This window comes from Haliotis cracherodii, unplaced genomic scaffold (assembly GCF_022045235.1).
Source record: "Haliotis cracherodii isolate W230 unplaced genomic scaffold, xgHalCrac1.p SCAF_10, whole genome shotgun sequence".
Lineage (NCBI taxonomy): Eukaryota > Metazoa > Mollusca > Gastropoda > Lepetellida > Haliotidae > Haliotis > Haliotis cracherodii.
Window position 1 is genome coordinate 4,766,315 of NW_027266265.1, and position 27,850 is coordinate 4,794,164.

General features: G+C 39.2%; 2 protein-coding genes across 4 annotated transcripts in view; one reads left to right on the top strand and one right to left on the bottom strand.

The window, feature by feature from the left end:
• The window catches only part of LOC139453980 (mesenchyme-specific cell surface glycoprotein-like), a 29,870-nt gene extending 28,805 nt beyond the window's left edge, over nt 1-1,065 (bottom strand). The window contains exon 1 of the mRNA XM_071235447.1: nt 858-1,065. Within this exon, the coding sequence (XP_071091548.1) occupies nt 858-1,050 (193 nt within the window). The 5' untranslated portion in view covers nt 1,051-1,065. The remainder of the gene's footprint in view (nt 1-857) is intronic.
• Nucleotides 1,066-5,826: 4,761 nt separating this feature from the next.
• On the top strand, nt 5,827-26,727 carry LOC139453981 (probable methyltransferase-like protein 24). 3 transcript variants are annotated; one of them, XM_071235450.1, is made up of 6 exons: nt 5,827-5,874; nt 15,655-15,802; nt 22,536-22,652; nt 23,958-24,029; nt 24,360-24,531; nt 25,250-26,727. In XM_071235450.1, coding segments are annotated over exons 1-6 (807 nt in total). In that variant the 5' UTR covers nt 5,827-5,873; the 3' UTR covers nt 25,547-26,727. The 3 variants fall into 3 exon arrangements, with proteins under 3 accessions (XP_071091551.1, XP_071091549.1, XP_071091550.1); XM_071235448.1 differs by lacking the exon at nt 5,827-5,874 and adding an exon at nt 5,890-6,153 and having other exon boundaries at nt 15,652-15,802; XM_071235449.1 differs by lacking the exon at nt 5,827-5,874 and adding an exon at nt 5,890-6,153.
• The last annotated feature ends 1,123 nt before the right edge of the window (nt 26,728-27,850 follow it).

A 27,850-nucleotide genomic window follows, 5' to 3' on the forward strand; every position in this document is an offset into this window, starting at 1 on the left:
CTAGTTCTTCTGTCAATCAATAATATTGGTATAGTCAATCTGTCAATCCATGAAATTAGTCCAGTTAATCTGCTAATCCATGATATTAGTATAGTTAATCTGTCAGTCCAGGGTATTAGTTAATCCGTCAATCTATGATATTAATATAGTTAATCTGTCAATCCGTTAAAATTATATATTTCACCTGTCAACCTATGATATTAGTTTAGTAATATGAAAGAATCGCGAGTTTTCTAACTACTTTTGAATAGTATAATTATGTATATACAAAGAAACCGTCTACACTGACCAATGTCAGTGACAGAATCCCGTCACACCTATTATTGTACAGAAAGACAGAGAGAGAGAGAGAGAGAGAGAGAGAGAGAGAGACATAGAGAGAGAAAGACATAGAGAGAGAAACACATAGAGAGAGAAAGACATAGAGAGAGAAAGACATAGAGAGAGAAAGACAGAGAGGGGAGAGGGAGTAAGAGAAGGAGAGAGTGTGTGTGAGAGAAAGAGTCTCTGTGTGAGACAGATTGAGAGGGGGTAAGAGAGTGGGAGAGAGAGAGAGAGAGAGAGAGAGAGAGAGAGAGAGAGAGAGAGAGAGAGAGAGAGAGAGAGAGAGAGAGAGAGAGAGAGAGAGAGAGAGAGAGAGAGAGAGAGAGAGAGAGGGTGTGTGAGAGATTGTGGGGGAGTAAGAGAGTGGGAGAGGGAGTAAAAGAGAAAGACATAGAGAGAGAAAGACACAGTGAGAGGGGGAGGGGGAGAGAGTAGGAGAAAGAGAGTGTGTGTGTGAGATTGGGATGGAGTAAGAGAGAGATGTGCGCTGATCACGACGTCAAACCTGTTCCGTCCCCGACCCTCACACTTACCAACAACGTAAAGGAGCTTGGTGTCGGCATCGTAGGTCGCACGTTGGACAACTTTGTAATCCCACTCTCGTCCAGTTGTCGGCAAAAACACAGTAGCCACCTCCTCGAGACTGACATTAAAGTTCCCACTAACCAAAGTCAAGGCAAGGACGAGAACCAACCACCGCTCCATGGCACCACGACTCTCAGACATGTGTCTCACGTCGAACACAGGACTCAGTGACTGAAATGGATATGGTTGGCCTTGAAGAATACCAGAGATATGGTTCAAGGGGGCGGTTCCGTCTGTGAATGGGAAACAATGTCTTGCAAACCTGTACTTATCAAGATGAAATTGACATGAGATAGGGCGTAAATTGATACTGTTTTAAGTATCACTAGAGGACAGGATATGTTTCGCAAATAGTCACGTGAAACATGCAACAAGATAAAGACAGAACCCAGTCAAAATTGTCAAGTGCGCATAGGTGACAGAACATTCACTGCGCGTTAACAATACATTGATGTCAGCGATGTCCCTGACGTTACGTGTTTCGGGGAATATAAATATTTAGAAGTTGGTTTGATGGTTCTTGTGGAACCGAAAACCTCAATCGCATATATATAAGAATTTGTTCATCACTGATACTCCCTACAATACACTGAACTCCAAAAGAAACGCGAATTTGAAGAGGTGAAAGTAACATGCTATAAACATGAAAGTTATCAACAGAAATAAGTTAAAATTGGCAGGGCAACATTTTTATTTTCATTTAAACGTGAGTGAGTGAGTTTGATTTTACGCCGCTTTTAGCAATATTCCAGCAATATTACGGCGTGGGACACAAGAAATTGGCTTTTCACATTGTATCCATGTCGGGAATCGAACCCGTGTCTTTGGCGTGATGAATTTCACTTAAGACAGCATTTCATGAATTGCATGTAAGATTCAAGGTCACGTTGACGTTTAAAAGTCTTTCTGAATCACATTCTGGCCGCTGATTGGTCTGTGGTGAGTCCCTGGCGTCATTCGAGCAGTTGTGGTTGCACGTAGGAATCAATCTTGTCTATCTGACGTCACACGCTGTCGGTCACTTAGTGGGCAATACTCTGTAGTGAGGGTCAACTCATGATGTTCCTAAAGCCTGTAAGTTATGGATTGATGGACACCAAGGTGTCACGCTTCTCGTAACATGCTCCACCCAGCTTCAATGAAAGCGATAGTCCTCCTCCGGTTTTCACGGTTAAAGCGTTTGATTGTGACGTTGATAACGTGAGTTTGGTTATCAAAACGATATATCAAGTTACAGGTGTTCGAGTTGACCTTGGCTGCATGGTGAGAAGCAGTATAAGATTCAACGAGGCTGCGTAACATCTCGTGTATCGAATGTCTGTATCCTATCACTACACCGACGAGTGGAAATGTTACGCTGTTATCACACAGTGATATGTGATATATGAGGTATCATATGACCGCGCGGCTATCACCTCACAGGCTTACCATGATCCTTGAAGGAAGAGAGAGGAGAAATGTAAACATTTCATTTGACTAACATCTAGTCTCTTAAATGAACAGAAAAATCTTACAGGAAAAAACAGTTGTTAAATTATCTTAATAAAAAGATAATACAAAGGAACCCAGAGACTCTCTTCATTTTCAGGTCTGCTGTAATAATTCCATTACCATATTATCCGTATTCCTGGACCCTATTGTTTACAGGCTGTAGTTTCTAAATGCTTTCATATGGTGTCCTCCCATCTGTCAGACATCCCAGACACTTTTAGAAATGGTTGATTGATTACTAATCCCATGCCTGTTATCTTCGGTTTAAGTGGATTCAGCCCTTTCTTCACCCATTTCGCTGAGAGCTCACTGGTCAGTAATCCTAATTAGTAGTAGTTCTCAGTGTATTATATAGTCACTGTAATTCGTTTTCTCAGAAGGCTTATAGTACTTCCTTCCTTACTTACTTTGGAGATTTAACGAGCGCTTTCCGACTGATGCGTATTTCGCACACGGGCCCGGCCAGGCCATTTAATGTGTTTCCGAAAGGGGCGAAAGTGGTCTGTGGTCTATGTTAAATGTAAACGATCGGTTACTTACTTACTTACTTTGGCTTATAGTGCTTATAGTTACTTTAATCCCCTTTTCATTGGTCATAGTAGTAGTTCTAATGGTTTAACCTCGGTTTGCCGGCACCGTGAATGTTATGTATTGGAGAACAAACCGCAACAATCACAATTTAATTTCTGACTTTATAAGTTTATATATTTTGTATGTATGAACACATGTATGGTTTATAATGTATGCTGTATGTACATGAGAAATAAAATAACGAAAGTCATGTTGCCCTCTTTTAAATCCCTTTTTAATCCTCATAATCCCTCTATTGTACACTTGTCAGTAATGGTTGGGTAATTTTTAACCCAGAACAATAGATGCCGGTGTCCGGTATAAACTCTACCCCGTACTAATTCTCCCCCCGGAGATTTTATACCGGTACAGATTCTCCCCCGGAGAATCTGTTCTGAAATATAATCTCCCCCGGACGGATATGTTTCGCGCCCCCCTCAGTATAAAGTCTCCCCCCTGATTATTCGGTTTGTTGCAATGTCTTTAAGTACTATATTCTTTAAATAGTTATCTTTAATGTAAGGAGGGTTACTTTAAAAAATAGATTATGAAATATGGTCATAATGAATTGATATTTCAACATATTTTATTTAGTAGCTGTACCTTCCATCCTAAAATAATTATAAGACATAATCATACCAAACAAATTTGAATGAAATGACTCTAATGTAACAAATACATGTACGGTTACTGTTGTAACAGAATTCAGAAATCTTATTAATCCTCGCAAACATTCGGTTTTAACACTAACTACGTAAACACTGTCAATATATCCACGTGCGCCTCCAGCTCAGGCTGTCCGTTATACTCTGATTTTAGATCTAAAATATATTCCTTAATACAGGCTACGATATGAAAATGGTATCAGTGTAATATCAGTGGCTAGAATATCATGATGCAAGCAGGTTTCTGTTAAACATACAACATCATAACTATCTAATTCAGCACTGATCAAATCTGTTTTGTCTTTAAGACTGCGTACGTTTAGATATATAATCTTTAAATCTGTACTATGCAAAGGTCCTGGATTCGGATGGATATCACCGCAGCAGAAGAGCAAAAGTAAAACTAAGAATGATAATCGGAAATTATATAAGCAAAGTAACCCAAAATATAGTGAAATGTGCATCATCTTCCCGAAATGATTAGCATGTAGAATAGATTAAAAAACACCCACTATCAGCCTGTATTGAACAACATCAACCGGCATCGGCAAAGCAAAGTGAGTGAGTGAGGTAATGCTTTACGTCACATCGGCAATATTTCAGCCATATCGTGACGAGACAAAGCAAAGTGATCATGTAATTGTTACAATCGGGCTGGCGGTGAATCTGAGAAGGGATTCATACGTTATATACAACTTTTAAAAAATATGATTATGAAAAACGAAAGGAAAAGTGCCCCCCACCCCCCCTCCCACACCCGAAAAGAAAAAAAACCCGCAAAATCAATAAAAATAAAAATAAACAAATAAAAACAAACAACCACACTCACACAAGTAACTAATGTATATTTAGATAAATATATAACCCAGAAAAAATAAAGGAGAAGAAAAAATAAATAACAAATACATAAACAAATAAACATTAAAACCTAGAGGAATATGAAAATGTGTAATGCTAAAGCACGAAGACACGATAAACTGTACCAACATTACAATGTTCCCCGTTATGTATGCTTTACCTGGGTAAATCATATGTCATCATATGTCCGTTAAAACATAAAACCAATATTTATGAGTCTACATATTGATATAAGACTTTATCACTGTATCCAATTCCAAAATTTGAGATATAAACTTTCGGACAGTTCAGTTCAAAATTCTTCAACCTTTAATACATCACAGGATTTGTAGCCAGACGACAGGAATCTACAGTCTTGACTGTGTGTTTTCTTTGATGAGAATGTTTCTCACCGACCTTAGCGTGTAGGGGTGTGATATCCTAGGCAGGAAATGACAGTGTTTTGACATTAATTAACGTGTTGGACATCCCTAATTAACCTTTACTAATTCATGTTAAACCAACACAGGATCTTTTCTGGAAGTGGACAATCGCGAATGCCATAGGGCTGACACTACATGTGTTAATAACTGTCCTAGAACTTCTAAAGTTACTAAACAATCTTTATACTTAACGACTAGCATATAAACTAAACATCGTCTCTATCAGAAGCCAGCTAAACTGGAAAAAAATCTGCGAAGTTATAAATAACTGTACAGATGCTAGAACGGTCTGGCGCAAAATCCACGCCATTAGAGGTTTAAAACGACATAAAAAAAACTAACATTAACAACTCAACCAACCCCGCCCAAAAAGCAAATAATCTCGCCAACCACTTTTCAGCCGTTAGCAGTAACACCAACTTCAGCCAAAAATTCCAAGATAAACTTAAAACAAAAAACTAACCCACAAAAGAACCAAACAATAACAATCTAGAAATAAACCAACCCTTCACAATGGAGGAGCTCCTCTACATAATCCAAAACAGGAAAAAGGGCACAGCCCCAGGATTTGACCTAACTTCTTACCAATAAATAAAAATCTCCCGCTAAAACTACTCCAGGCACTACTCAAACTATACAATCTCATCTACCTAAACGGACAGGTTCCTACTCCCTGGAAACAGGCCCTAGTCATACCAATCCCTAAACCCAATAAACTAGCTAATCAAGCTAACTCATATAGACCAATATCCCTAACTTCAAACTTATGCAAATTAATGGAATCAATGGCTAAAAATAGATTACAACATTACCTAACCCAAAATAACATCAACTATTGAACTGCATGGCAAGTATTTATAAAACGATTCTGGGGGCGATTATATTTCGTGACACCGGCAAACCGAGGTGTCCCCGTTCTAATTAGTCTACCTAGATTGGACTAGCCCATTACAGCACAAGTAAGCTCACTTTTTGAGGAGACCACTAAGCCGCATTAGGGAAGTATTTCATCCGCTTTTGTATTGTTTTTTGTCACGCTACATTACGCTTTACTATCTTGACATTCCACCTGACCCAGTTCGCAGACCCACCCGATCATTGCATATACAGAAAGATGGCGCGGGTGAACGCTGGGCTCGCTACGCTCATATTCACCTCAGTGGGACTGTTGCTTTTTATGAACTCATTTTACAGAAGTAATGATACAAATGTGGATTTAAACCAACTTTCTGACTCAGGTGAGTTGCTAGATAATATATCTTCCTCCATTTAGTATTAACCTTCCCGTATCTGGGGGACAGGAAATCACGCGTTCTTGTTTGGGCACACCCAGTTGAACACAATGGATAGTGACTGGCTAAGCTTGGGAGAGAAATGGACACACAGTTAACCTATTTTAGTATGAGGAAGAGAATATAAGGATGTTAGACTAACATCTAGTCTCTGAAATGAACACATCTTACATAAAAAAACCGTTGTAAGACAGACTAATATGGATGTCAACTTTTTTATTATGAGGAACATAACGTTTCGGAGTATATGCTTCAATTTGCCCTATGTTATGTCCATTCTTTCACCTATCAGTGCTAATTAGCCCGGCCTACCGTTTGCCCAGTGTCCATTACCTTCTACTTATTTATGATAACTTAAGTACTTGCTTACATACCTTCAGTGTCAATTACCGTAAAGCGTTGGCTTCCATTGTCTATCGCTAATCACCTATCAGCGCCAATCATCTGTTGGCTTCCCTTGTTAGTTTCTACCCTTTGTTATTTTTCACCCTTTTATCTTATCAATTTTGTTGTCCTGACATGTACATATATATGCTCTCTGCCTCATGGCATTCATTCACCTGATGAAGGAGTAAGCATATACTTCGAAACGTTGTGTTCCTCATAATAAAGAAGTTGACATCCATATATTCTCTTCCTCATGTGTATCAGTTCTAAATGCCTTTCAAAGACCACACTAGTATGTTGAGGATACTCTACCATACAGTGCTCGCCTGTCAGTTAAGAGACAATAAGGTTATTGATAAAGGGAGAGTGAGAAAAAAAACAAATGACTAACGTGTCATGTTTTGCACAGTACCTACAGCATTAGCACGAGGAAACTGTTAAGAATATACAAAAGTGTGCACTGTAATGTACTATTCGCATATAATACACAGAATATATCGACTCGAAAGTGTTACTCGCTGTGTTACTAATGTTCATTGAGGATGTTATTTGAGGACAAGGTGTCAGATTCCGATTCTTTATTTCTTCATAGACCACCGACGGTGGTACAAGAGCATACATAAAGTACAGAGATAAATATAATATGTACATCAAGAAGGCTGTGAACTGTGTATTTAGATTTAGCATTCGAAGTGGTAAATACAAATAATACATATTTTGATAGACGTTAAAGCTCGTTTAGTTTAGTTGTTGAAAATAGGCTTTTTAATGGAAACACATTTGACCATGTTAAATATATGCTAGGAATAAGTGAATGTCTTTTGTTTTCCAAAGCTTGACATCGAAATAGATAATGAAATTCATCAGCTATTGCCGGGGAGTTACAGAATGAACGCAGACATTGTGCTATGGGTACATTATTCCAGCGGCCGGTCTCACTGGGAAAGTGTGGTAATTAGTGCGAAATTTTAAGAGTGGGTAATAAACCGATTTAGGTAGATAATGATAGTTTTCAAATAATGACATTTCTTTTAGATGTTTATTTTAGAAATCTTTTGAACTCGACAATATTGAACTTCTCCAGGAGTGTAGAAAATGATCGGTCAATATTCTTTCCATAGACGAGACTAGCCACTTGGTGTTGAAATTACATGACATAATATATGCTTGGGTCAGGCCAGAGGAGCTTGACAAACATTCTGAATTATATAGTAAGTGAGTATGGTTTGACGCCGCTTTTAGCAACATTCCAGCAATATCACGTCGGGGGACACCAGAAATTATATAACCAAGCGTGAATATTGGAGTTTACGTTAGCATCCATCTTAATGAATTGATGTATTAAAGTCGAAAACTTATTTTGTGGAGATCGTATAATATGTCTATGCCAAAAACCTATAATTCTCTTAGCTACTCTAATATTAAGGGGCCCTGTCTAATCGCCATAGACCATAAAAGAAGGAATACATAATTTTAAACCAGTCGTGAAGGAATATTAAATGAACTTTTCCAACCATATTCAAACATCCCAAATTCCAACACTTCGTGACCATACAGAAAGATTGGTAACACCATAACATCAAATGCTTTAATAATACAATCGAGATTGATATTTCGGGATTTCCTCAGGAGACAGTGCATACATTTTGTGGCATCCTCGATTAGAATTTTGACGGCAAATCCAAATTTCCTATTTATAGTGAATTTTTTGCCTAAATAATCATAGAAGTCTATCGTTTCTTATTCTTTATTTTCGAAAATGAAGGGGGCGAGTTTTTTCTTTGTAGTACCACTGACAAAAACAACAACTTTAGTTTTAGATATGTTGACCGATAGTTTCCATTTTCGACAGTATAATAAGAGTGAGTTTAAAGACGTTTGTAGAGAACCAGAATCGGTACCAAATAGAACTATGCCATCGGCGTACAGCAGTAACAGGAACTGTACACAGAGAGTAAATGTTTCCTCTGACAGCGTTAACTTGACACCTTGACAACAGTTTTATATCAACCACGACTCGAGGTCGTTTAGGAATATTGAAAATAGTAGGGGAGATGGATTTTCTCCCTGACGAACTCCAGTGTAGCTTCAGAAGAAGCAAGAAGTGTGCTTGCCTTTTTGAGCACATGGCTTAATGTTACTGTACATGTTTTTAACTAACCCGTAATTCCAGAATTTAACCATTATCAACCTCCAAACATTATCAAAAGCTTTTGAAACGCCAATGAATTCACAATATAATTTCATTTATTATTTTTTAACATATATATTAGCATATTCATGCATGAGTATAATCAATGCCATTGTTACTTAAAGTATAAACAAATTTGGATCGGGGTATTACATTTGGGCGGAAATGGATTACGTTTGTTTTTTTAACGTTGACTAGCAAGCGCTAACGGGCGCACCAGTCGCGAACACCCTCAAGCATACGTTGCAAGCTACACTCGTCCGGGGCTATTAAATCAATAATGTTTGCATAAAGAGTCGTTTACTTATACTGAAAATAATGTCGGCGACAGGACACAACCCTGTCGAACTCCAGAATAGACTGGGAATATATCAGTGTGACTGTTGTTTACACGAACATATGATTTAGTGTTGTTATACATTGACTGAAATGCATGAAGAAATCTACCATTTATACCTAGACACATAAGTTTGTACCACAGACACTCTCTATTGACAGTGTCAAATGCTTTTTTTATGTCAATGAAGCATACATAGGTAGATTGTTTTAAAAATGTTCTGCTATTGGTAATTGAGTACAGAGTATACAAATGTTCTTGAGTATGCGAAACCCGTTCTGTTCGTTAGCTAGAATGTTATTACTTTAACCATGTATTTAACCGCGTATTTAAAATGTCAGAATAAAGTTTACATGGAATTGATACGAGAGATATGCCTCTATACCCGAGAGGGTCACGGGGATTTCCATCAGCTTTTTTAATGGGATTAATGATACAAAAGGAACCTGGCGGTAAGGTTGCTGTGCAGCGTCACTGGACCACGTAACAAATAGCACCAGCAAACACTCGCCTTCCGACGCGCCTGCGAGTTTGTTTGTTAGTTGTATTTGTTACCTGGTCCTGTGCTTCATGGATCACCAACTACTGTTCACAGGACGTCTCTGCTTCAGGCAGAGTCCCTTGCACGGTTCCTACTCTATCATAAGCTTGCGTTTATGAATCACTATCAAATAATGATGCCAGGGCGAACGACTCCTACCCCACCGGTGTCCAATATTTGTGTTTATTGCACCAATAAGATTGTTGCCATAATTACAATGGCCGCTAACGAGATGTACACCCCTTTTATATACATACTGAAACAATATTTTATTCATCAACCGCTCGGCTTTCTAAGGTTGGGTGTTGTGGGTGGGGTGGGGACTTTTCAAAAACGATCAAAGCAATGGAGCAATTTGTTCGAGCTAGACAAACTTCATACTCAGTAAATACATCGGTGTTCATGCCTCCATTGTACGTAATCGAGAACCACTGATGCTCTAATGCAAATACTCTTCTTATGTCAATACATTATTTGGAAGGGAACGTATCTGGTATCAATCACATCTCTTGATTCAGAGTACATGAGCCTATTTCTACAGATCGCTGTATACTTATGTTACCATGTGACGGCCATATTGGAAAGGGGAGTCGTATTGATATATTTTTTTAATTTGAAGTTTACACGATATACGGCTTTTCCATTGGACGAGAGAGCGGTCACATGACCGCGAAATTGACGTTCATAAGTGTATGTCTCATTACTGCATGTCATGTTATATCTTCTTTAACATTAATATATAAGAAATTCAAATTCTAAAATGTTCATTCTATTCACAATCCTTTGGAATACTTTGAAAGATATCGTGAATCCTTTACAATATGGATAACATATGATTTTTTGAATATAAGACAATGGCCTTAGTATTTGTAAACAATCGCATTAATTATACTGTTTGTTGGGGCACTATTCCTTGAATACTCTTGCAGGATAGTCGACTAGGCTATATCTATGTTCATATTACCAAGAACTAAATACACCACGTAGGATGCTCAGATAACGTAACTGACCCTGTCTTCAAACTTCATGGGCTGTAGACCATTGTAGTCAAGAGTATGTACATTATAAGGACAGTAGCCACCTGTGAAGGTCATGCTGTTCTGAACAATGAAATGCATCTTTTGGAAATTAATACAGCTTTAAATACAATTTTTTTAAAAGTCAAAGCCTGTGGCATTGATAATATAACTAATGAACACCTAACACATTCACAGGTGTTAAAGAGTTGCCTGTCTTGTTGTTAAAGTATTTTCCCGATACCCGTGTTTTCGCAGAATTTTGGTTGAAAGGAGTTACATTTTCCTTGTACAGTGGTGGCCCCAATAGTTATCGTGGCTATAGGTTACACACAACCAAATGTTTTCCCATAGACTTCTGAAGTAACGTTATATTTTTTTTACAAAATAACCGAGCATTCAACAGCTATTACCTGTACGTATGTGCACAGTTTGGCCTTAGAGCAGCAATAAAAACATAAATAATGACTATCTTAGCCAGCTCCTTTTCCGAGTACAGGAAGCTAAACACACCACCCCTAGTTTCGCACCAAACCGTAAAACCATACTCACTCACTCACTCATCAGCATAGCGCTGTCATATAGCTGGAATATTGCTGAGCGCGGCGTTAAACAACAAACAAACAGAATCATCATCATTTCGTTCAGGAATCACTAATCAAACTGAGATTATACCAGGTGTTCGCGAAAAGGTGGGCGTGTCCTGCCCCTGCGGTTGCACCCGTCACAAACACATGCAAAGACACGACAAATGTTCACCCAAAATCACGTGAACACATGACACAAGCCAAAACAGGGAACTGCACTGGAGGCCAGTTACGTTTCATTTTTGTGATAGATGTTAGTTTAAATGAATCCAATTTAGTTTTCGACCCTGTTATTCAGCCACAGGTCATGTTGACACTATGGAGCATTTGTTGATTTTGAGGGGGTGTTTGATTGTGCGCGTGTGTGTATGTGAGTGTACGTGTATGTGTGTGAGTTTGTGTGCGTGCGTGCGTGCGTGCGCGTGTGTGTGTATGTATCTATGTGTTTGTCCTCGCCTACAGTCAGCACTTTAAACGCCTGTATCCCTATTGAACCAATAACATAATTAGAAGCGGATAGCAGTTTTAAGCTAAAAAAACATCTCCGATATGATATGTCACACACCTATATGTTTTAGGCTAAAAAAACATCTCCGATATGATATGTCAGACACCCATGTGTTTTAAGCTAAAAAAAACATCTCCGATATGATATGTCACACACCCATATGTTTTAGGCTAAAAAAACATCTCCGATATGGTATGTCACACACCCATGTGTTTTAGGCTAAAAAACCATCTCCGACATGATATGTCATACACCTATATGTTTTAGGCTAAAAAAACATCTCTGATATGGTATGTCACACATCTATATGTGTCAGGCTAAGAGCATCCCTGATATTGTATGTCACACACCCAAGTAAGGTTCACGGTTATAATACACATTTGATGGAATGACGCACCCCAGTATTTATTTTATATTTTGGACCCCACCCTTTGACAAATACTGGGCCCGCCCTTGACACAGCTTTTCTCAGTGAACACAGTCCATGAATCAGACACCAACCCTCAGGCATAAATCATTGAAGCAAACATTACTACAGGAATAAAAATTGTTCAGCCCGAACCGTCACCCAGATTCCCGAGGATATGAAGCAGCGTCCCGAATGAGACACACAAAGGACACTGTTCACACCAACTAATATGGGGGTGATCCGAGGTGAAGGTCAGTGTCAAGTGACATGCACACTGCTTGAGCTTTGGCAAGACCAGTAGACTCGTTATAACACGCTTTATAACGATATTTGTCCTCTTATCGAGAGCACGGACCCATGTACGAGCTTGTGTATAACTCAGATAAGATCGTGTCACCACGGGAGTAAGAACATGTTGTAATGAATACCAAGACATAAAAGCCTATTTAAACGGTCGTGAATGTAGCTGAATGATCGGACCATAAGAAAATGTCAACGGGACCTGAACAACATCCTTTACGATGGCGTCAGAAGATCAAAATGGAGTAGGGGGTCAAACGACAAAGTCAATAACGGGTATGACCACCCTGTGCGTGAATCACAGCAGTGCATCGGTGACGCATGGAGTCCACCAAATGGGCATGGAAGGCCTGGGGAATGGCCTGCCATATCCTCCTCAAATCCTGTGCCAAGTCACGGACGTTATCTGGAGGATGTGGAAAACTACGCAGACGGCGCCCCATTTCATCCCACACATGCTCTATTGGGGAGAGATCTTGAGAATTTGCAGGCCATGGCAGTAACATGACATTGTTATGGTGAAGGAAATCCATTGCGACCCTAGCCGTGTGAGGACGAGCGTTGTCATGTTGAAATGTCAATCCCGGGCCATGACGTTGCAGGAAAGGAATGACCACAGGCCTCAGAATATTATCCCTGTAGCCAACACCGGTGACATTGCCCTGAACAACCACCAAAGGGGTTCGGTGCCGTGCTGTTATCCCACCCCAAATCATCGCAAAGCCACCTCCAAAAACGATTCCCCTCCACAATACAGTTGCGTGCATAACGTTCTCCCAAACGCCGGTAGACACGTTGGCGCCCGTCACTGTGGGAAATGTTAAACCTCGATTCATCTGTAAAGACAACATTTCTCCACCATATTCGAGGTTGGCGAACATGATTTAGACACCATCTTAGACGGTTGCCGCGATGACGGTGTGTCAGGATGGGACGTATGGCAGGGCGTCGTGGTCGAATCCCGTACTGACGTAAACGCTTCCTGACAGTGTTAGGATGGATACGGCGCAGTCCAGGAATTGTCTGGGACGTCGTTACTGCCGTTTGGAACCTGTGTCGGAGATGTGTAACTCGAATCCATCTGTCCAGTCCTGGCGTCGTTACTCGGGGGCGTCCTGAACGTGGGTGGTCGGCAACGTCATTTGTGTTCTGATAACGCCTCACCAATGCCGATATCGTGTAACGATGGCATTGGAAATGTGTTGCCACCTGTTGTTGCCTCATTCCCACTCGAATCATTCCAATGGCTTCATGATGCTGTGCAGCTGTCAATCTTGGCATGATTTGTTTGTGATTTGTTTGTTTGAATGGCCACAGATCATGCTTTCCAAAGTGACAGCGAATTTTGAGTTGCACATGCTGTGTACAGCTGCACAGGATGCACGTGCAGTAACACATTGCACGTCCATAGGCCCCCATCAATGACGTCATATCGCATGGCACGTGCATGAGCGTTTGAATGTCTCCAATAATTGTTGTGTTGAAACCTATATGTCATATTTGGACGGGGTGCCCTTATGCCCATATTTTCTCCATATATAAATATATATATATATATGCATCACATAGGGCTTTCCTCTTAAATTAAGCTGACACACCGTGATATAACTGGAATTATGTTAAAAACGCCGTTGACATCAACTCACTCAGTCACTCTGTTACTATTGTGTGAAGCAGTGGAGTTAGACACACGGGAGCACAAACATATAAGAAAACCGGTAAACAGTAACACCACTTGATGGTAATGAACGGTGACACCGCTTGAAGATAATAGACGGTAACAACACTTGTTGGCAATAGACGGTATCAACACTTGATGGTAATAGACGGTAACAACACTTGATGGTAATAGACGGTAACACCACCTGATGGGAATAGACGGTAACATCACTTGATGGTAATAGACGGTAACAACACTTGATAGTAATAGATGGTATCAACACTTGATGGTAATAGACGGATCACCACTTGATGGGAATAGACGGTAACATCACTTGATGGAAAAAGACGGTAACAACACTTGATGGTAATAGACGGTAACAACACTTGATGGTAATAGACGGTAACACCACTTGATGGTAATAGACGTTAATAACACTTGATGGTGATAGACAGTAACGACACTTGATAGTAATAGAGGGTAACAACGCTTAATGGTAATAGACAGTGACAACACTTAATAATTATAGACGGTATCAACATTAGACGGCAATAGACGGTCACAACACTTGATTGAAATACACGGTAACACATTCAAGCAAATACTAACATGATTGCTATCAGAAGTAAAAGTGAAAAATAGCAACCACACAACATGCAGGTCCGGATTTGTGATAGGAAGAAGAACGGATAGCTCTGGTTAAAAACAATATGCCAACAGAAATAAAAAAATAAAAACGAATATGAGTGACATGCTTTCACTATGAACGATCTGATTTATTGAACCAGGGCGGTGGGGTTGCATGTAGTTAAAGAGGTACTGCCGGAACCGCAAGAAAAATTATTTTCACTCAATAAATACGAATAGGGCTTTGAAAATAGCATGTATCAAAATAACGCAAATCTATCTAATCACCTATCCTGAATGACATTGTGATTTACCTGACAAGGTACCTTTCACAGATGATAAACTTATTCGCGTGTTGGCATGCATGTAAGGCAGGGCGGGACAACTTCGGAATGGCCAGGAGTCCGAACTTGACCACACAGAAGGAAGCGATGAAAGTATGAAACGGCCTATGACCTGAGTTTAGTACACCTGTCCCAGGGTTATGACTTCCGGGTGCCCGTGAGTCGCACAGTCTACATCATAGATTATTCCAACAGTGCTTCGGCTGTTAAATTGTTCGTTCTTGGCACCGAAGGCCTGGTTCGGTTCCCCACATTTACATGTTGTCGATAGAAGTATATGTGTCCCAAAATCCTCTTGGTAAAATACATTGTTGCAAGATGCTTTTGTAACAAAAATAAATAGTTAGGCTTATGGTTATACATTAAAAAAACTATGTTGTTTTGCAATTGTAACTGAAAAACATATCTAGTATATCTCCATGAAAAATCCGAGGTAACCTGGCGGTCGGCATAAGGGGCATTGAGGGGTATTCATGTTAAACTGCCGCATGGTATCCGAGTCTATTGTATGCTAACTGCTGAATCTTTTTTCGTCAGTAGTGGACAAATTGTACAACAGGCTGAAGAATGACCCGTCCTTGCACTCACGAGACCTGAAGCAAACTGAGGCCAGGCTACCCGCACCCGAACCCAGCAGACGGGGCTTCTCAATCACGGAGTGGTGGCAGGCTAGCGCGATACTCAAATGGTAGGTAGTCCCAGATGTGACAACAATAAAGTAATTTAACAGAAGAGTGAGTTGGGTTTAACGCCGCTTTTAACAGTAATCCAGTTATTTTACGGCGTGTCAGCTTAATGTGGGATGGATGTCCGAAATGATGCAGATCTCATACGTTTACCACATCAGTGATGGTGCTGACAAACCTAGAAAATAATCGGGGCGAACCCAGATTCGAACCCAGAATCATAGAAGGAGAAGAAGAAGAACACATCAACACAAAACATAACACTACATTCCCACCCTTCTACCCATGCCTCCGCTCAGCCAGGTGTTAATTCAACTAACGTAAAGCAATTTGGAAATTGATAGATAAATAAACTGTGATAAACCGGTATGTGAGTACAAAGAGGCAATTGACGTTACTGATAGAACTGATAAAGAGTTATAGAACGGATAGAACTGATAGAACTGATAGAACTGATGGGGTTATATAACAGATAGAACTGATGGAGTTATAGAACTGATGGAGTTATAGAACAGATACAACTGATAAAACTGATAGAGAGTTATAGAACTGATGGGGTTATAGAACTGATAGAACTGATGGAGTTATAGAACAGATACAACTGATAAAACTGATAGAGAGTTATAGAACTGATAGAACTGATGGGGTTATAGAACTGATAGAACTGATGGAGTTATAGAACATATAGAACTGATGGAGTTATAGAACAGATACAACTGATAAAACTGATAGAGAGTTATAGAACTGATAGAACTGATGGGGTTATAGAACTGATAGAACTGATGGAGTTATAGAACATATAGAACTGATAGAGAGTTATAGAACTGATGGAGTTATAGAACAGATAGAACGGATAGAACTGATGGAGTTATAGAACATGTAGAACTGATAGAGAGTTATAGAACTGATAGAACTGATAGAACTGATAGAACTGAGGGAGATATAGAACTGATAGAACTGATAGAGAGTTATAGAACTGAGGGAGATATAGAACTGACAGAACTGACAGAACTGACTCTCACTTGCACTGACTTTCACTTTGTGACGGTTCATCGGAGTATGACCCTTCACGGAGTTTGGGCTGTCACTGGAATACAAGTACATAATTGTAATAGCACACCATTAGCCAGGCGGCATCTTGACACCGTCAGTCGGCCTACCTGCCCACCTGCCCGCCTGTCTAACCTGCCTAGCCTGTCTAACCTGCCTAACCGTTCTCCTGATCAACACAAAACATTCTAGTTTCAACTACCAGTCAAGTCACTATCAGACTGCTGTATCCCGCTACATGCTTCGGTAGCCATGAGAATAAAAACAAATCTTTCCGCTCATATCTTTATAGGAGGTTAACCTAGATCTTCATTGAAAACACAGTATGTGAAGCTCAATTCTATCGTGACAAAAGTAACCCTATTGACCCTCCGCTCGGCTATGTGAAATCTTGACTGTCTCGTAACAGTTAACCCGTGTACCATGGCTACGCCGTGTTCATTGGTGAGTGACGTAAATACTTCATACTTTCGTCTGAAGAAGACGTATCGTAACAACGATACATCCCACAATTTCCAAATTTCACACAATAAAAGTTCAGTCAAATCCCGAATTGAAAAAGTACAAGTTAAAAAGCATTTATGTATTTCCAAATTTCTCACTGTAAAAGTTCAGTCAAATCCCGAACTGAACATGTGCATGTTATAAAGCATTGATTTTTGTTAAAAGTAACTAATAGCTTGAGAAAGGTATTGAATAAACGAACTTGTCCAAAACGTCTACGGAAGGTACTTTGTTCACAATGCGCATTGGGTCTTTAGTGCGTCTCCTCAGGATGTCAATATCCATTAAAGGGACACTGATCTAAAGCAATTCTCCGGGACTGGTTGTTGCCTTTGTTATTGTTTTTTCCCCGTGAGTACCCGGGTGATACAGTAGAAATCTAGACTAGTTCGCGACCTGTGCTGCGCAATTCGTAAGCGTATTTGTCACTTTTATTGATAGTATAACGGCGTATGGTCGCATTGATCAATAAAATGAAATACAGTTTTTGAAATAATAAGGAAATGTAGGTATCTTTGTGGGTAGCATCGGTACTGGTGACCAAGTTTTGATAAGTCACTAAGTCTTGCTTGGTAATTGTGCGATTTTCGTTTACACTATTTTGACTTTCAACACAAAGTAAATATTTCTACTGAGTATTGCTTATTTTATCGTGTTTATATTTTTACAGTAAAAATGTGCAAAATTTTCACTTTGAAAATTTATTAAACGCCTAAATATACAGTTATTTTACAAATTGACTGAAAAATATGTCCATCTGTATTATCATAAAACGAGTTCCAAAGATTTTTATGTTTAATATCATCACCAAGAGACTGTAAATGTTACGATGAAAAGTACATTTCTATATTGTTTGGCTTCTAATCCAACCTACATACTAATCTATTGTGATGTTTTTAGGACCTTTTGATCGTCGTAATCAATTTCAGTCAATCTGTTAAAGAAATGGACAGATTTTTCAGTCAAAATGACTAAAATGATTAAACATTTTTATAAATTGCCTGAGAGAAACACATGAATCTGTTGAATGCTACAGCAAATGAAGGAAAACAGAAGGCAAATATCATAATTATAACCTACCAAATTTACGTGTATAATTTTAGGCAGCTTCCTTGTTCGAGGAATGTATCCGTGAATATCCACACAAAGTAACAATGTCCCACACGTCTGCAGCTGTACAAAGAAGCTTATTCGATGTCACGTGTCTCTGTAACAATCAAATGTTTAAAAATATATATCGTCTCGGGATATTATAACCCGTGTTCGTTTCTCAACTGATCACATTGTTTCAGGAGTTTCACAAAGGCGTCAAGTCTCAAAGGTTGGCTGAGAAAGCACAAGTGACAACTATTTTCATAACGTCCACGGTTCCTAAAAAAATCCATGAGTTAGATAACAATGAGCAATCAATCAACGTATCATCGGTTAAGCCTTTGAACAAAGTATGTTGTTTTTACATCGGCACTTCACGCCATGATATGAGTGTATGCCCTTTGTTTTAGTAAACCTAGACATGTAAACACTCACTTTTGACATATCAACTGTGCAAATTAACAGTGATTAATCAATCAACGTATTTTCTGTTATTCCTTTGATGACAAGGAACGATCCGTTGATTCACTAAAAAGTAAATCAACTGATCATTCATCTCTTGCTGGGCTGCTAGGTTATGGGCCGGAAGAGCGAAACCTAGCCATAATCAACTCTAAAATCTCTTCGTTTTCGTGAAGCTACAGTAAACTGGTCACGCTACAGTAAACACGGGATCTTGCCATACCGTGACTCACCGGAAAAACACAGAAATGCGTATACCGTAATTACAGTAGTAATTTATCTATACGTGCATATTACATAACACACATTTCCCCTCACTTCAAACCTGGATTTAGATTGAATAATTACCCCAGACACAATAAATGCCAAATGGGAACCTTTGTCAGGTATTCTGAGTGGTGCTACCACTAAGTATACCTGTAATAAATTCATTAACTGAGCATCAAGTGAATGACGATAAATACACAAGTGTAGGGTTATACCAGAAAACGTGGATGACAACAAGGGAGTAGCAATCGTATTATCGACGCTATCCGAAATCCGAAAATGCTTTCACTGCATGGATGCTTTTTTATGATTAAACTATAACCATCTGGGGTATTTCCAAATGACGACATCCGATGAGCTCCGCCGTTCTTTTTGTCTGTTTGTTTTAGGCTGAAGAAATTAATTAGCATGGCCCTTTTTAGAAATCTTTATAGATCACGGTTAACCGATCAGCGTTCCAAAATGCTTAAAACAAATATTGCCTCCTAGTTTATTTAGCTGTTCTTGCAGACGGTAGCCCAGTCTCTTGTCACGCTCAGTTGCGTTGCGTATCATCCGGGTACTCACTGGGAAGAAACAATAACAAAGGCAACAACCAGTCCCGGGGAATTGCTTTAGATCAGTGCCCCTTTAAGCTTGTTTGTTCTCTCTCTCTCTCTGCCACAACAAAATTCCTACAATACTGCATTATCATACACTTTTATTCACGATTGACATGTCTGTCATATATTCTCATCACTTTATAGTTATTAGCTCGTGCTTATTTCTATTTAAATACTGTTGATTTAGTGATGTGGTTCCTTAAGAGGTCTCTCTGTACTTTTGACATGGTGGTCGTCATGGAGACCCGTTGCTGACCTCTTGCTTTAAACAAACATTGTATTTATTTTAACAAAACCATGAAATGGATTGGTACACAAGCGAATCGCTTACCTCAACAACGCTTTACTCATACTACATGATACAATTAATACACCAGTAAAGGATGAATGCGACAAATGAATGATACATGCCAAGCTAGATACACGTATGTATTTTAGCAGTTTATATTAACCAATTTTCATTTACTTAATTGAGAATCTGCCAGGTTGAAGTTTTGAACAGAATCTCATATTTGGATTTGATATCCCTTACTCAAATACGAATTTCCGAAAAGCACTGTTTCTAAAGAATAACCGTGTTGGTAAAAATAATAAAGTTCCAACAAAAAAAATCATAAAGTTCTGATGACTCGTACCCCGGACAGTGCACATACAGTTCTGAGTCTAGTTTAATTTCACAAATGAATTAGTTTGTTCATTAGGACCGTATCCTAAATATGACAACAATAAGCAAAAGTTGGTAAAATAAATGACGTGTACGTAGTTTCTAATGTAGTTCGGGACGATCTTTATAATTTCTTAAACAATTAACCAGAGGACATTATTTCATTGCAGTATTATCACTGTGCATTGTTCATGAACAGTTACTTTGTAATGTAATATCTAGGTACTTATGACTTTGTACATCTTTGATTTCTGTGTCATTCATATATAAGTTAGGTTTGCGAATAGGGTTTACTTTACGGGTAAATTGAATACGAGGGCTGGTCAAAATGTTCAACGCATAACAAATAAAACAAACACTTTTGAAAGCGTTTTTTATTCTTTTTATTAACATGATCTCCCTGCTTTTCAATACACTTCTCATATCGACAGTGAAGCTTTTCAGTTCCGGTCAGATAGAGGGTTTTCTGAAGATATTATGTAAAACCATTCAAGGCAGCTTTGAGGTCATCGTTGTAGTCATAGCACTTTCCACGAAGGGGTTCTTTCGGTTTAGGAAACGGGTCGAAATCACTTGGTGCCAGGTCTGGCGAGTACGGAAGGTGATGAACTCTTCGAACACACAATGTTGCAAAGCAGCCTTTGCAAGACGAGAGGTGTGCGATTTTGTTTGTTTGTTGTTTAACGCCGCACTCAGCAATATCCCAGTTATGTGACCGCGTTCTGTAAATAATGGACTCTCGACCAGACAATCCAGTGACTGACATCATGAGCATCGATCCACACAGTCGGGATACAATGCCATGCATAAACTAAGTCAGCGAGCCTGACCACCCGATCTCGTTGGTCGCCTCTTACGACAAGCATAGTTGACTTTTACGGCAAACATGTGTTGCTGAAGACCTATTCTACTCCGGATCTTCACGGGTCAGGTGTGTGAAGAGGCATTGTCATAAAGTGGTATTCACTCGAGCAAAATGTCATTCCTCTCAGTTTTCTCTAGGGGCGATGAAGCAAATCAGCATAGTAGGCACTAGTAGTCGTCTTTTGACTAAGTAATCAACAAGGATCACACCCTTTGCATCCCAGATTACAGTGGCCATAACGTTCTTCACTGAACATGAACACTTGAATTTCTTTGGTACCGAAGAAGTGGACTTTGGCCATTCCATGGATTGACGTTTTGACTCGAGATAATAGTGGTAGTCCCATGTTTCATCGCTTGTTACTGGCAATGTCAGTTCATATTTTCTTTAAGATCAGAATTTAGAAACTTTGGCACCCAACGAGCAGATATCTTATTCACCTGTAAATGTTAATGAATACTAGTTTCAATGGATCAATGGATTAGACATGTTGAGCAATGGTAATAAGTCTGTCTGGCAGTATACGTTTTTATCTATCTCCTTGATTGAATCTTCATTGATGGAAGTTGAGGGACGTCCAGACCTAGGGTCATCATCAGGGCTTGTTCTCCCAGCCTTCAACATAGCCGCTTAAGTCTGACGATGGAATAGCTAGGGCACTTATCCCCATGCACTCGTGCCATTCGGTCATGAATTGCTTGGGGACCAACCTAAAGTCAAAAACCTGATGACTGCTCGGTACTCGTTCTTTTCAATTTCTCTGACCTTTTGGACCCCATCACGTTCAACTGACTGTCACTAATATACAGTCGGCCTCAACAGATTAAATACACTTACAATGTACCACACTGACAAGTTCACTTTGTTAAAAGATTTGAAAGTTAGTCAAGCTTTGAGCTTTTTGATCAGCCCTCGTAAACTGTCAGTCAAAAGAAAATATACACACATGCTTGATGTTAGCTATTAATAAACAAGAAATGGCTACACGATGGTGATGTATTTCATACGGGTATCACATTGTGTTTTGGAACGTCCGTTTGTAGTGTTTTGAACCTGATAACGTTTTGCTAACGTTTGTAATTGTTTGGTCAAATCCTATTTTCAAGTGCATACTTTCTTTTGCCTGCATTTTAGTTTGCAATGTGATATTCTGAGAAAATTGTCAAAGAATAAATATGATCAAACTGATTAATAAATGTTGACCATTCCAAACTCTTTCATATTTGCAGGGACTGGGAGAAACCCTACGAGTACACGTGCAAGAATGTGTCTACAGCGGGAAACTGGTACATGTGTCAAGACAAGCCATTCACTATCGCCAAACCTTGTTTGGTGTATTCCTTTGGGTAAATAATCAGTGTGTTTGAATGTTTGCGTTACATGTTGTGAGTGTACGACTTCAGTGTTACTCATGAGTGAGTGAGTGGGTGAGTTGGGTTTAACGCCGCTTTTAACAGTATTCCAGTTATATCACGGCGTGTCAGCTTAATGTGAGAGGAAAGCCCGAAGTGATGCAGGTCTCAGACGTTTACCACTTCGATGCTGACAAACCTAGATACATAATCTGGGCGAACCGGGATTCGAGCCCACACTCTTCGTTTCTGGTGTGCCCAAGGGACGCAACTCTGCACAGCGAATCGCGGCGCCCTAAACGACTTGGCCACCCGTGACCCCGTGTTTCTCGAGCTCGCGACATGAGTCCGACAGATCACCAGTATGAGCATGAGACTGATTTGAACTGAACTGAACCTTATTACCTTCAGACCGTGGTCCAAGAACACGTACACACACAAGTAGTGATGCAACATAACAAATAATAATTCACACAATATATTATTTAACCTGTTATCTAAACAGGTAGTACCTTTTAAGGTATTTTCTATTTCATGTCTCCATACTTGCAGATATTAATCATGTAATCTTGTGGAAATAACATTTGTTTGCAGAAAGGTAGTAAACCCATGTTGAGATTGGCCATATATTACTGAAACCCAAATTGTTCAGATTGTGTTTTACAAAGTTAATCCATTCATGTTTGTAATGTTCAGATTCATATTATGACAATAACATTAAAAATACAACATAAGCCAACTTATTAGATTTACTTTGTACAGGTTAAGACCAATAACATAATATACGGTTTGTGACGTCAGTAAATAAAGGGGATGAACCCAATTCTCAATATAACATTTTCAAGGGTGTACCTATTTTCACAGACAACAGAACTTTCAGAAAACATTTACTGTAACAAAGCGTACATGGTTCACTTGGGTAAACTCTGACATCCTTTCTAATCCTATTGGAATGCAATAAATATATACATGTATCAAGAATTAAGAAAAAACAATTCTCATTTGAAAACTTTATGCAGACTTTAATCGATACATTCAGATAAAGAAATCAATTGCACACAAACATAATACAATTAGACAGTTAGACACAAACCAGTAGCGTTACATTACAGTGTCCCCCGCCGTGATATTGCAGGAATATTGCTAAAAGCGGCGTAAAAAACATACTCACTCACTCAGGTACACATTACAGTATGTCAGTATACAGTCTCGTTCGCCGCGTCCAGCTTCCATGAGCTTCAAACACTGACCTATTTTCATATCAAGATCCACATTTCATGTTCTCCCTTTACCTTCCAGGATCTACAGAAACTGGGACTTTGACAACCACATGCGCAGCATGGGATGCGAGGTCCACTCCTTTGACCCCAGGTACGCTATGAATGGCATCTCCCTGACTGATGAAGACTGGTCATTGTTTGCAGTTGTAAGGCGTTGTCAACAGTAACCCTGACAAATCTCCATGGCCTACAATGAAAGCATTGTGTGGCAGTTACATCGACTGACCTCCCCCTTTGGCAACCTTTTTTGGATGATAAATGAATATTTATGCAAATATATGAATCCGTAGACGACGCATTATGTTGCACATTGCTTTTGACAGTCTATCTGTGACATCACTCAACTGCTATAGCGTTTGGGAAGTAATTTGAATATATCTTTCAAGGGAATACTTTTTAGAATGTTGTTTTCTGGTTCCAGCATAAAGAGCGAGGACCATGTCAAGGAAAATGGTGTTGTGTTTCACAAAATCGGGCTAGCAGGTTTTGACGATGACAAATTTGAAGCGAGGAGGGATTTTTATGTGAGACATAAACAATACTGGAAGATGAGGAGACTGTCGACTATCAAGAAGGAGTTGGGCCATGAAGAGGTAGTGTACTATTTGCCACTGATAGTGGTAGTATACGTTTTGCCGCAGATACAGGTTGTGTGCTAATTGCCCCAGATACAAGTTATGTACTAATTGCCGCAGATACAAGTTGTGTACTAATTGCCGCGGTTACGTATACATAACATAGGGACTGGTTCGGATGCCAGATAACAATGCGATTCTTCAAGGTTTAAGACAAATCCTCTGGCAGGGAAATGTCTGCTACATGAGGTTTAACAGTATATTGTTTTATATGGGTAGATTATATAAAGGATACTTATCGGTTAACGAGGGTTACCAACTAGAACATAGAAACAAACCCAACGCCCCTCATATCTAAGCTGTAATTAAAGCTAGGCTTCACCAAACATTTCGAGATGCTAGAAAATACGAGACAAGAGAGAAAATACAAGATTTGTGACTTTTACCGATAAACGTAATTGAGTTAGAGATGAACATCATTGAGTTACAGATGAACATAACTGAACTACAGATGAACATCACTGAATTACAGATGAACATCACTGAGTTAAAGAGATGAACATCATTGAGTTAGTGATGAACATCATTGGGTTAGAGATGAACAGCATTGAGTTAGTGATAAACATGATTGAGTTAGAGATGAACATCATTAAGGTAAAGATGAACATGACTGAGCTACCACCAAGAGGAACACGAAGGACATGCACATTGCCAACACCTTGTCTGTCTATTCCAGAGATCACTGGACATCTTGAAGATGGACGTGGAAGGCCACGAGTGGTTGGTTCTGAAGGATCTCCTTGAGACCGGCATGTTGACCACGGTCAAGCAGTTCCTCATCGAGTGGCATCTCTTTACTGACTTCCCCAAAAGGGCTGACTACATCGGCTTCCTGAAGGCCTATGACGCCATGAAGAAACTAGGGATGGTTACATTTAAACATCAGTTTCACCATCGTATATTCGATGAGTCGAAGTTGAGACTTCAAGCTGATGCTGGGTATGTTAATACGTTGTTCGACCAAGGACAATGATATGTTTTACTTCTATCATAGATTGATCTGAATATGTGCATATTACATTACATCAGACCAAGGCTTAAAAAGAATTTCTGTCGGTATTTGTGTTCATGTCTGGATGGTAATTACGTTTTCAGAGCTATGTATTGTATCATGACAAAATCCTACTTCCTCATTTTCATCTTCGCTGTGTACTCCGATGCAATTTTACCTCAAAATGTCTGATACAAGGTTCTAAATGATATGCATTTGCTGTTATGACCTTCAACCTTACACATGGTCGTTATTTTAACAAGATTTGAATGTGAGTTGAATATTCTCACCTAAACAACGTATTGTATTATATAAATGCAACAAAAAGAATCGTTCAAAATAAGTCACTGACGTAGATGGAAGTATATCATGGAATGAAGGCACAGTATCCGTCCCTATCAAGAACGCTCTGGCTCCTGTCTCGTAGTTTGAGGTATTTCGATTTGAAAAATCTTAAACTATTTCTACCCCGTATGTAATGACCAAGAACATGCGGTAAATCAAATTTACCGGCAATAAAGGCTTTTGAATAGCTGGTTTCTAGACGGGAAATAGTACCATCGTAAACAAGCTGTTGTTGCAGTGGCCCATCATTTCCAAGTTAATGCAAATTACTGTTATTTTGTTTATACATAGTTTTTATTTCGCTCATTATGTCAGATATAAATATCAGTATTGTATCATGTGATATTGAATTCATTGAATTGTATACACTGTTCTGTGGCCCTCAACAACAACAACAACAACAACAACAAAACAACGTTTATATTTCGCTTCTAGGTCATAACTATGACATATTGAAGGTACAAGCGAAGATATATTATGTGCCCCTTATATATGTATTGTAATTAAGGTGGACATTTAATTCACAAAGTTATATTTAAATGACAAAAAAAGCCTAACTCATGCACAGCCCCTGTCAGTTTTTTTTGGTGGTCATCGATCAATTGATGCCAATACTGTTTGTCGCCTTCACAATTACATTTACGTAATTTTTAGTAATTTATATTTAATTTACCAAATGAAAAATAGTTTTATAAACAAATGAAAAAATGAGTTTATTCATATGTTAAATATACACTTCCTACAGGCCGTTCAGAGACACATTTATATTGTATAGTTTTTTCTCAAAGTAGTTACTTCGTGTACATGTCTTCGTATTGATATTTTTGTGCAATAAATGGTTGGTTTCTTACAATGTACTGTACTGTATTTATTGTTTATTGTATATATATTGTGTTTACTGTTTACGGTATATGTAGTGTACTCAATGTAAACGGTATATGTACTGTTATTACTGTTTACTGTACATGTAGTGTATTATCTGTCAACTGTAGGGACCATGTATGTTCACTGTAAATATATATAAACTGTAAAAAGCGACTTTGCTTCTTCCGCAACCCATCCTTGCCGTAAAAAGCGATGATGCTTGTCGTAATAGGGGACTAACGGAATCGGCAGGTCAGGCTCACTGAGTTAGTATATGTGTGTCATCGCATCACATTTGCGTATCCCATCGTACCGGATTGTCTGGTCCAGACTCGATTAATAAGAGACCACCATCATATATGTAGCAGGGACATTGATGAACAAACAAAACATCATCAGCCGATTGTTCTCTTCCTCTGTCCCCTCCACATTCTACAGCTGTAACGTCACGTATTGCGTGATCATTTAACCTTGCCGTGAATTGAGAATTTTCGCGATATTTTAGGTAAGCATCTACTACTGACATCGCGGGAGCTCTCACGGTCAGATATATCGTTCAGAAGACCACCGCTGAACACCACTCATCGTTGACTTTTCATTGTCTGTTATACAAAAAGCTTGACATATACATCGATCTTTTTTTAAAAAAATGATATCCGATCCATGTTAATCTTTAAGAAGATTTCAAACAGAGTCATAAGACTTTTGGTCAAAAGATCTTTGATCAGGTTCATTCAAGGACATTTCCTAATTTGTGTGTGACGGTGAGTGAATGAGTTGGGTTGTGATTAGTAGTCAGTGTACCGTATTACCTTCCTTGATGGTCAGTGGTCAGTGTACCGTATTACCTCCCTTCATGGTCAGTGGTCACTGTCGTATTACCTCCCTTCATGGTCAGTGGTCACTGTCGTATTACCTCCCTTCATGGTCAGTGGTCACTGTCGTATTACCTTCCTTCATGGTCAGTGGTCACTGTCGTATTACCTCCCTTCATGGTCAGTGGTCACTGTCGTATTACCTTCCTTCATGGTCAGTGGTCACTGTCGTATTACCTCCCTTCATGGTCAGTGGTCACTG

Bases quoted from the DNA above. Each gene is read 5' to 3' on its own strand.
- LOC139453981 (XM_071235448.1), top strand. From the start codon at position 6,030: ATGGCGCGGGTGAACGCTGGGCTCGCTACGCTCATATTCACCTCAGTG. The intron at 6,154-15,651 runs GTGAGTTGCTAG...TTTTTTCGTCAG, and splicing joins AAACCAACTTTCTGACTCAG to TAGTGGACAAATTGTACAAC. The intron at 15,803-22,535 runs GTAGGTAGTCCC...TCATATTTGCAG, and splicing joins GCTAGCGCGATACTCAAATG to GGACTGGGAGAAACCCTACG.